The sequence below is a fragment of the Pantherophis guttatus genome, chromosome 4, assembly GCF_059756535.1.
Source record: "Pantherophis guttatus breed Tessera chromosome 4, ASM5975653v1, whole genome shotgun sequence".
NCBI lineage: Eukaryota > Metazoa > Chordata > Lepidosauria > Squamata > Colubridae > Pantherophis > Pantherophis guttatus.
Genome location: NC_142066.1, coordinates 42,381,005 through 42,391,719, shown reverse-complemented (window position 1 = coordinate 42,391,719; position 10,715 = coordinate 42,381,005). Strand labels below are relative to the sequence as shown.

The following is a 10,715-nucleotide window of genomic DNA, read 5'->3' as shown; positions in this document are numbered from 1 at the left end:
TGTTGTGGAAAAAAATGGGAGAAAGCAGACCTATACATGCTTGTCTTGAGCTCCTGGATGAAAAGACAGGATATAAATCTAACAAACAACTTGCAAACCCAAATGGGATTTACTTAGGGCTTTACTTACCTCATCTTTACAACGCAGAAAGGTGTGGTATTTGTAGTGGTGAAGGGAATGGTACAGAGTATAGAAAAAGGACTTCTCCACTTCCACATTGAATTCCTGTCAGCAATAAGGACAAAGAGTGAAGGGAAACCACATTTATCAGCAACTTTATATTAGCCATGAACTTCTACATCTCATATTCAATATTTTATCTCAATGATTAAGTTTTAAAAAATCTACAACGTTTTTACCTGTCCTCATCTTTTCTTTTCAGCCTTTATTAAACTAACAAAGTTAAAATCCTTTGATGCCTGTTGCACGGACCCATAGGGCAAATCAATGGGCCTGGTCTTTCTATGAAGGGGAATGAAGCCACAGAATCAGATCTTTAATGGACAATGCTATTTCAGAATGCCAGATACAGAGGTATGGATGAAAATGCCATTGTAAAGTCAATTTTACAATGTTTCAACTTTTCCCTATCTATAAACCCCCTCCGCCCCAATCTCTGCCCTTTCGCTTCCCCTGCATTGTGCCATCCTGCCACCCCACACTACCCTCAGCTTCCTTCCACAGTTAACAAGGCATGCCCAAAGTCTCATGGTATTGTGGCAGCCTCTTGGAAGGACCATCAGCAACATTGGCTGGGTGCACCTTAGCAACAGTGAAAGAAGACGACAGTGAAGGTCAGTTGGCGCTAGCGGGGACCAGCAAGGGTAGCAGTGGCAATGGGTTGCAGGTCAGTCAAGAGGACAGTGATGGAAGGGAGATAAGGAGGCACAGGACGCTGGAGTGGAGATTAATGCAACACAGGGCAAGAGAGAGGCGTCTCAAAGGTATAGATAGAACATGGTGAAATAGACTGGCTCTAAGTTGATAAAGGAATTTGACAAGATTGCATACTCTCCCTTTATTTATTTAACCTTTATGCTGAGTATATATTAAAGGAATTCACAGTAGATGAGCATTGTTTTAAAGCTGGAGAAAGAAATGTCAATAACTTGCACTATGCTACGGACATCACCTTGTTAGCCTAAGTGCAAAGGATCTGTGTCCCAATGTGAATAGTGAAAAAGCACAGTAAAAGAAATAGGATTAAAATTAAATATAAAGAAGATGAAATTAATGATAAGTAGATCAATCAGCCTCAGAACTGACAAGGAAATTATCAAAATCGTGGATAGCTTTTGCCTTTTAAGATTAATCATTGACAGTAAAAAATAAAGCAATCAAGAAATACAACCCAGTCAAGTACTTGGTAGAACACCAATGAAGGTCTTGGAAAAGATATTCAAATGCAGCAGTGACTTATTAAAGAACAGAGTTGGGGAAGTCATGTGGAAGCAAAAGTTGGTCTTTAAAAAAAATTGTGTAAGAAGAATATTGATACTTTGAACTTTGGTGTTGGAAAAGACTCCTGAGAATATTGTGGATAGCCAAGAAAGCAAACTGATGGAATCAACCTGATTTCTCACTCAAATGACCAAACTCAAATTATTCTACTTCAGACACATGTGAAGAGCCAGCTTTCTGGAAAAAGCTCTAATTCTGGGAAAGGTGGAATGAAAGAAAAGGATGGAATGAAAGAGAAGAAAAGGATGACCAGCACCAAGGTAGATGGATTCAGTTACAGTGGTGATGAGTGCATTATGGGGAGACTAAAAAAACACAACTTAGGGATCTTCATCATGGTGAAGATCTATATACGCAGTCATTAGGAGTTGGAAAATAATTTGATGACATATAATCAATCAATCAGTTGCTAAAATATGTTTAACACTTAGTAAAAAAAGACTCAGTTTCCTCATGTCTCTAGTCCCTACTTTCAATCAGGTTTTCAGTTAAGATGAAGACCTGAGACCTTTGCAATTATCTAGGGAGATGATTTACTGCAGGAATTAGGTGTGAGATGAAGTTAATTTTTAATTGTTCTCTTAGGGGCTTTTGATATCATGGACCGTCTGATGGAATTGGGCCTCAGACAAGATTGTATTCAATAGTTCCAGCCTTCCTTCTTAGGACAATCTCAGGAAACAGTGCTTGCAATAGTAATCAGCACTTATACCATAGTCATGTGACAACGTTCCATTTCCCCCCGCAAACTGTTAGAAAATATCTTTTTGGAATGAAGCACTTTCAGAATGTTTTCTTGTTTCTTGGTACTCAAGCTCCAGAAAAATAGTTGATTGCCTAAATTCAACAGAAGACAGGTGAAGCTAAACAAGATGGTGTCAAATACAGTTATGTCTGGTTGGTGTCCTTCTTGTGTGGACCACTGCAAAAAAACTGACAGCAATCACTCCTCAGTCATGAAATTCTCATTACTGCCCTATGGATCTATTTTTCACTCTTGCAATTTGTCAGTATAAAGAAGATGAGTAGGAGCACAACTTTTCTTACGTTGACCTCTCTGATGGAAAAGAGAGATAAAAGTAATCAATGCAAATGAGTATGTTTACCAGAGCCTGGCCACCATCTTCATCTGCAACTCTTACCTGCGGTTTGGATACATTCTTCTTGAGTTTGTTGAGAGTCTTGCGGTTGTAAGGTTCACCAGCCGGGCGCAACTTAACTGTGGTATCACATGTCTCGGCATGGAGTTGGGGGAACATGTGGAGTGCCTCCTGAATGGGGAAGAAAATAAATGTGTGAGAAGAAGCAGTGTCTTCACAATTTCCAGATGTTGGGTCATTTATTTCCATTTTCTGTTGTTACAAAAGCCCAAGATTTTAGACAAATCCTATATTTAAATATATGTATAGAAATGGGGGCATCCTCAAATAATAGAGCTGGGAACAGCCATTAAAAAGACTTCAGAGGCAACAAATTAGAGGTAAAGGGAGAACTTCCACTCTATATATGATGTAGGACTTTCTGTGAAACAGACAAGAGCATCATTATTAAACAGAATGCTCATTTACTAGAAAAATCGAACTATAGGTTATTTAAGCAGCCACCCATAATATGAGATCCTGTAAAATCATGTAATGCTCTTAGTCCAATATGCACTGGGCAAAGTGACACCAAAGAAACCTGTTTTTCCTCTGTATTTGAAGATTTTATTTGTTTTCTTGTTTCACAAACTGTTTTAAGCAGAATGGGGAGAAATGGCTTTTCTTAGCCAGCTCAGGATAGGATGTCTCATGTTAAAAAAAATAGAAAAAAGACCCTTTAGTTTTACTTTTCTGATCATTCCAACAAGACATACAGGTAGCTCTCATTTAGCAACCACAATTGGGACTGCCAACTTGAGAAGCAACACAATTGCTAAGTGAAACCTATGATTATGAGATTATTTCATCTTTCCTTTGCTTTACAGACTTGCAAAGGTCATAAATGTGACGACTGGTTGTAAAGTTTTATAACTGTCAGTAACTGCAGCAGTTGCTAAATGAGGACCAAATGTATAAATCACCCTCCCAATATGAAACATGCAAAGTTAAAGATGACTTTCACTATGTATTGCTAATACACACAAAAAAGATGGATTAATCAATCTCTCCTGTTTATGGTGAAATCTTGTACAAATCTCTATGGCTAAAAGTACACTTTAAATAAAAAATATTAAAGAACTGGCCAGCAAAGTAATTCTACATACCATCAATAGACCTTCAAAATAAAATACACCTGCTCCCTAATATGGCTAAAATTCATGAGGTAAAATTCAGTATTGAGATTTTTGTAAGATAAAATCACTGAAATTTTGTGCAATGAAGGAATTAAGAGAGATTTCACTCCCATTTCTTAAAAAATGCCAATGTAAATTTCTGGCATGCCTGCAACATATATGATTGAGTACTATCAACCCCACCTGAAAAAGCTGCCGATACATGAACTGAAGGTCACACTGCAGAGCCATTTAGATAGCTAGGACAACTGAAATGTCCAAGGCAGCTTTGAATCTCATTTTAAGCGTGATTTTCATAATTATATATAGAACAGGATTCAACAGTCCATCTGGGCTGCTAGTCAAGGGCTTGGATTCTTAACCTTCCTGAATATGTTACAAATGTTTTGGTCTTCAAGGCCTCTCCCTGCTCCCCATTGTTGTTATGAAGGCAAATGAGAAGGAAATACATGAGCCAAACCTTGGCAATAAAGCAAAATATATACTTAAATACCCTTTTTTCAAAAACCATTCTTTGGGGAACAGCAGAGTCTACTTGCCCTCTTTTCGTACCTGTAGTGATGGATTCAGGGACACTCTCTTCAGCACCTTTTTCTTATGATCATTCAAAATCCCATCAATTTTCCTCATGGGCGGGAGATAAAGTTCATCTGGGATAGGATTGTCAAAACAGATGGCAAAGGTCACAAAAAAAAAAAAGAAAAAGAAAAAAAAGCATCCAGGATGGGCAGGGACAGGAAATCTGCAATGCAGGACATGGCAGCCAGTGTCCTGCACTAAGGAAACCCAGCTGCAATGGACTGAGTTCTAGACAAGCAAGTGAAAGGAAGATAACAAGGCTTCAAATGCCACTGTTTTTTTTTTGTTGTTTTTTTTTGAAGAAGTTGGAATTTTTCAGGCAGGACCAGATTTTTCAAAATGCTACATGTTATGAATAAGCACTTGATAAAGGACTACTCTAGACCCAAGAAAACAGTTCAGAGGAGAAGCACTTTTTGGGAGGAGGGGGGTTTATTAGGCTTCGGCAGGCAAAACTGAAGCACTGTTAAAACTCATTCCTGCTTCCCCTGGAGAAGCATAAAAATTTGCATATGCAAAGCAAGGAACAGAACACCAGAGAGCTTTTTGAACAATGGTTTAACCCAAAGCTCTTGACATCTGTCAAAAACATCTGCCAATTACAACTAGAGTTTTCTTTATTATTTACTTTTTATTTAGTTTTACACATTATTTCATTTCTCATTTTAAAGGCTGTGGGATTACAAAATTTGAGAACCCCTCCTCCAACCAGCTCTTCATATCTTTGTGTAATACAAATGACTGCCAGAAAGGAGTATAATGAAACATTCAGTGGCGTTCCCTAGTCACAACCAACCAAAGCTGGGGAGTTATACGGCATTTTGCAAATCACGCATCTTAAAAAGAATGTGGAGATGTTTATACTGTGTTTCTCCAAAAATAAGACTCTATCTTATATTTTTTTGAACCCTGAAATAAGCGCTTGGCCTTATTGCCATGTGGTCAAAAGCCTGATTGGGCTTATTATCAGGGGATGTCTTATTTTGGGAGAAACAGGGTACTTAAAAAAAAAAAACCAGTATATTTCTAGTTCTTCCAATGGCAAAGCTAGAACAAGATTGTATATATTCATCTGATTCTAGCCTCAGGAATTTCATAAGCAAGAATAGTTAGGGAACAAAAAAGCTTTTATATTTCCAGAAGGCTAGCCACAATCAAGGGGGAAAAAAAAAACGAGCGAACACCGCAAAGCGAAGGGCTACATGGTTCCTAAAGAGTGGCCTGTGAAAACAAAAGCCAGTGGCATTTCAAACCGGCCTATGAGCTCATCCAAGCACCTCTACACAAGAATGCGCACCGTTTGTATCTTCAAGAGCTTGTATCATGTCCGGATCAAGGGCAGTGCTGACCAGCATTTCCACGTAACTGCGGTACATCTCCTTCATGGCTCGTGTATTGAGAATGCGGCCTGTGGGCACACGCTCTAAATGGGAAATAGAGCATTATTTTATTATGGTAGACATCTGTAGCCCTGCTTTTCAAATAGATTCAAAATAGGTTAGCAAACAAACAAATGGGGAATACTCTAAGGTTGTATTACATAGTTTTTCTCAAGCATGACAACTTTAAAATGTGTTGACTTTAACTCCCAGACTTCCCCAGCCAACATGCTGGTTGGGGAATTCTGGGAGTGGTGTGGACATCTACATATATTAAAGCTGCCAAGGCTGAGAAGCACTGGATTATACAGTGCATACAGTACAACCAAAAATAGGAGGGGGAGAGAGGGAAAAGTCATTATCTCTTTGTTTCCTCTAGAGGTTCCTATAATCCTTTACTTCTGTAGACACGGCTAACTCTAATCCTAACCCTTCTTTCTACTCCCTGTTATCAGCCTTCCATAATTTCTCTCAGTCTGACTTTTATGGTTAATGATAAAATCCCTTTCTCAGGCTCCCAGAGAACCAGTGGCCTTTTAAAAATGGCTGTAACACCACTCCCAGGACTCTTTTCTTTTCTTCTCATGGTCTGGGAACTGCTGGATCTAATTTGGATCATATAGAGGACTTTAAATTATCCATCCTTGTAACTTCACGGTTTCTCCTTGATCTCGTTCACACACACATGGTAGTGAGCCACAGTATGCTTAGCTACACTGATCTGTTCAATGAATTGAACTGAATTCAGACAACACACCAAACTACCATGAAAGACATAACAGTATAATGCAGCGTTTCTCAGCTTGGTAACTTTTAAGATGTGTGAACCTGAACTCCCAACCAACATCTGGAGTTCCTACCGACACAACTTAAAGCTGCCAAGGTTGAGGAACTCTGGTGCTACGTGTGATGCCTGCCTTTGGATCCAGTAGCTTTGCCACATTTTTTGCCTTCCAGGCTTCAGAGATTCTTGGCAGTTCATTTCTTAACTGCCTGGTTGTGACGCTCATCAAACTGGTGGAGTTTCTCTCCCCCCGCTCCCCTTCTACTCACCCTCCTCACTCTGCTGGTCAGGGCTGGAATCTGAGTCTGAAGAAGATGCTGCTTCCTTGAGCCATTTTTTCCTCTTCTTGGGGGGTGGTTCAGCTTTCACCTTGGCCGGCTTCGTAGACTTGGGTTTAGAAGCTCCACCAGCTGGGGCAGCTTTTGTCAGCACAGGCACAGAAGGTTCTACTTTTTCTACTCTGGGAGGCTTCTCTGCCTTGGCCAATTTCTCTGCTTTGGTGGGCTTTTCAGACTTCTCCACCTTGGGGGCCTTTTCTGGCTTAGGCCCTTTCTCCGTTTTGGGAGGCTTCTCTGTTTTGTCCATTTTTTCAGCAGCCTTGGGGAGCTTCTCAGCCTTAATAAGCTTTTCGGGTTTCTCAACTCTCTCCGGGACTTCCAGCTTCTCGGGTTTTTCAACTTTGGGTGTCATTGGAACCTTGGGGGTAGAAGCCTTGGGCTGGCTTTGTCTCCTGCACCAGAAAAACAGAGCACTAAGAGCTGACTTGAGTGGTCAGGTTTATTGCAGCAAGAGAGTTTGGGGGCAAAGAAATAGTATAAATCAGTGAAACAGTGGGGCCCTGGGAAACTATATCAAGCATAACCAAAGTTCAGGCAGCCTTATCTAATTCACTGTTCAAGATGGATCGGGGTGATGATGGGTGCTCCAAGGGAAAGGATCCCCAGAAAAGCATTAATTGGTAAGGGAAGTAAAGGCACCCAGTCCCACCCTCTTTAACTTTACCAGCCACTCTAAGATTAACCAGAACAGAAAAAAAAGAGGCTGAACCCTTTTGCCCCTAAACTGGAAGAGGGAAAAGGAAGCCAATCACCTTCAAGTGAGAGGTGATGTAACAGAATTGAAAAACAGAGAACTTAAAAAATCAGAAAAATTTCTTATATGGAAGTCACCTAGTTAATTACACACAAATACACGCACACAGTTCCTCAGATGGAACTGGACTTCCCTCATATGAGTTCACCTTCCTAATTCTTTACCTGACAGCTTGCAGAGGCCGGTGCCAGGGTTTCTTGGAACAGACACGGACATAATCTTTCTTGTTGATATTCTCCAAGAATTTAACATAGAGTCGTTGGTAACGGTTCTTGGCATCACCAAAATAGCCCAGATACTGAGGGACGAAGCAGGAAAATAAAGAATTGAATAAAGAAAAGAAAGGGGAAGGGAGAACCATCCCACTTGTAACTTTTCTTCTGGAAGTAATGAGGGAACAAGTGGAACTGGAATTAAAGTCCTTTACCCAACACAATAATAGATCAAGCTAATTGCTCAACTTGACTATCCTAAGAAGAAAACTGGGTGGGTGGGGGGAACAGTTATTCTTTTATCAACAGGCCAAAAAAACAGAAGTACTTCTGCATTTGGCTTGACCCTGTGCTACCATCATGGCAGAAGCATACTGAGAAAGGGAGGGGGGAGCAAAAGAAAGAATGAGAACAGGTCTTAAAGCTTGACTTTAATTTACTGGTTTCGTACATTATCATGTTGGTGAAATTCTCTCATCTCTGAAGCTTTGGCTTCCCTGAGATATGATGCTATTTAAGTAGATGGAGTAGAAACTCACATTGCTGGTTGCACAGAATTGACGCTGCCCATCCTTGATTTCAGGTGTAAACTTCTGAAGCAAAGCTTTCTGTACTCGCCAGATTGGAGGTGGTTCCCGGCCAGTCTGAAGTGCAAGCTACAAAAGGACAAAGGAGTAGTTACAATGATGTCAAGTATTAAATAGCTAATAAGCTCAACTACTGTCTTCTAGCCAATATTCCCTAGCAGAAAATAATTGCACGAAAGGACAACAAAGAGCTCCCAGAGTTACTGCATTTCTTCACAATTTATTCTTCTGTATGAGGCTATTAGTGATGAGCTAATCTGATTCTTCATATGTCCATAGATATAGAAGATATAATAGTTGTCATCAACCACCTAGTACCATTTTAAAAGCGAAGTAACTTTGGCGAGTTACAAGTAATTTTGGGGAAATAAATGAACTTTTAAAGTTGCATCTAGAACTAAGCTATATGTATAGAACCCTGTGAATTTAATTATGGTTATTTTTTGTTCCTGATCTCAATGGGAACGAAGTGCGATTAAATTCAGTTTGATCTCCAATGATTATCATTTACAACTGCCCATTTTAATTACACAATTTTCTCTCCTTCAAATACTTTTTGTGGTTTTCTTTTATTTTTAGAATCTCAAACTTTAAATGTTGAGAAATTCTTCTCTTAATCATTTTTTGAGCTGCAACACTTAACTTAGTGTTTGAGTTTGAAAAACCCAGTTTGCAAAACAAACAAACAAACAAACCCAAAACTCTCAACTAGCATGCTCCAAATATTCTGAATTACAATTCCCACAATCCTTTGCACAAACTTCAGCTAGCAACAGAGGAAGTCAAAAACATAGAGGACATCCAGCCATCTAGTTCTGCTTAAGAGTACAATACTTTTCAATTTTAATATTGGAAGTGTTTCTTTTAATGTACATTCCCATGCCAGTGCTCAAGATACATTACATACCCTGAGAGCCTGAACATCTTCAACACGTATGACAAACTCATCCCGCTCTCGGAAGATCCCCTCCCCACCACTCTCCACCTCCTCTTCATCTGTCTCTCCACAAATGGCTGCCGTCTCCTGCTTCTTAGCAAGGTGAAGAGGCCGTGTGTCCTCAGGGTCTTCGGGTTCAGGAGATTCCTGTGGTGGTAGTGGTGGTGGTAGTGGTGGTGGTGGTAGCGGTAGCTCTTCAAGCACTGGGGGAGGCTCCTTGAGTGAGGGGGCTGGGGAGATGGGTGGAGGTGGTTGCTCTTGTTGGACATCTGCCTCCACCGAAGGAGTAGGACTAGGGACTTTCACCTCCACTGGTGGCACATCTACAAAAGGAAACAAAGTAGAGAACAGGAAGGAGTCATCCAGCAAGGAAATTCATACTTTGGCTCTGGAACCCCTTTGAATTTGAGGAGATATTCTTTTGATTACTGTTTACCAACACGTACTTTAGAGGGCTTAAAATGAAAGAACCAGCCTCTTGTTAATATCATATATTTATATTACTATGCCTTCGACTTTTCAGGCATCCATGCCTGCATTTAATTTTTAATTTGCTCAGGTATTTAGTTAGATTTTAACCATGCTGTCAGGTGCAATTAAATATAGGCACTTTTCACGTGTAACAATAAGCGAGGAATTCTCACCTAATCAATCATAAATGTAAATAAACTGCAAATTAGTGCACTTAGTTTATTTTCTCCAGTTCTGTTCCTCACTTTAAGCTAATGAATAAGCAAATTATATAGATCAGTTTTATGTGCCTTGGATAAATTTAAATAAGCCATAATTTATAAACCAACTGCAAACTGTACTGCAAAAATAGGTTTATGAACTCGAGTTTATTTAGGAGCACTTCACCATAACCCCAGGTGGACCTTCAAGCAAATTAATCCTGCTTGTATTTACTTGTTTACGTAATGAGAAGACTAAGCAGGAGTAAACAAGCTGAATGCATTACAGTAGCATGCCATCCAGTTCAGATTTGTTTAATTAGAAATCCCAGTTTGTCTTTATGTCCATCTACTGTACATGTGTGTGTATATCTATTTAGCATGGATAATTTTCTCTTTCTTTTTTAATGTTGTATTTATCTTTGTTTTATCTTTCTATTTTTTTTTCTTTTTTGGAGTTTGTATTTAACTTTCTAAATAAAATAAATTATTAAAAAAATATTGTTGTGAGTTGCCTAGACTGCATTAGAATAGGCAGCCGTATTAGTCCTATGAATATATAAAATAAAATAAATTTCTGCACAAAATGCCGTAGTGATTGTACAATGTCAACTACACCCTAGAAATGGTGCCAACATTGTTAAAAGGACACATCACACCATAAACACTATCATGTAATCATCATGTAATGATCACATCATAAACACTATCATGTAATGATAAAAGACGGAAGTCACA

The 10,715-nt window shown here is 39.4% G+C and overlaps 1 protein-coding gene across 2 annotated transcripts in view; it reads right to left on the bottom strand.

The window, feature by feature from the left end:
• Window positions 1-10,715, bottom strand: part of PRR12 (proline rich 12) — a 36,536-nt gene that overhangs the window by 4,661 nt on the left and 21,160 nt on the right. Inside the window, exons 6-13 of one of the 2 annotated variants that reach the window (XM_034415381.3) lie at window positions 9,277-9,629; window positions 8,322-8,438; window positions 7,735-7,868; window positions 6,748-7,208; window positions 5,613-5,738; window positions 4,289-4,386; window positions 2,604-2,732; window positions 130-225 (exon numbers count right to left, since the gene is read on the bottom strand). In XM_034415381.3, the coding sequence (XP_034271272.1) occupies window positions 130-225; window positions 2,604-2,732; window positions 4,289-4,386; window positions 5,613-5,738; window positions 6,748-7,208; window positions 7,735-7,868; window positions 8,322-8,438; window positions 9,277-9,629 (1,514 nt within the window). The remainder of the gene's footprint in view (window positions 1-129; window positions 226-2,603; window positions 2,733-4,288; window positions 4,387-5,612; window positions 5,739-6,747; window positions 7,209-7,734; window positions 7,869-8,321; window positions 8,439-9,276; window positions 9,630-10,715) is intronic. The other variant, XM_087892026.1, reaches the window with a different exon arrangement.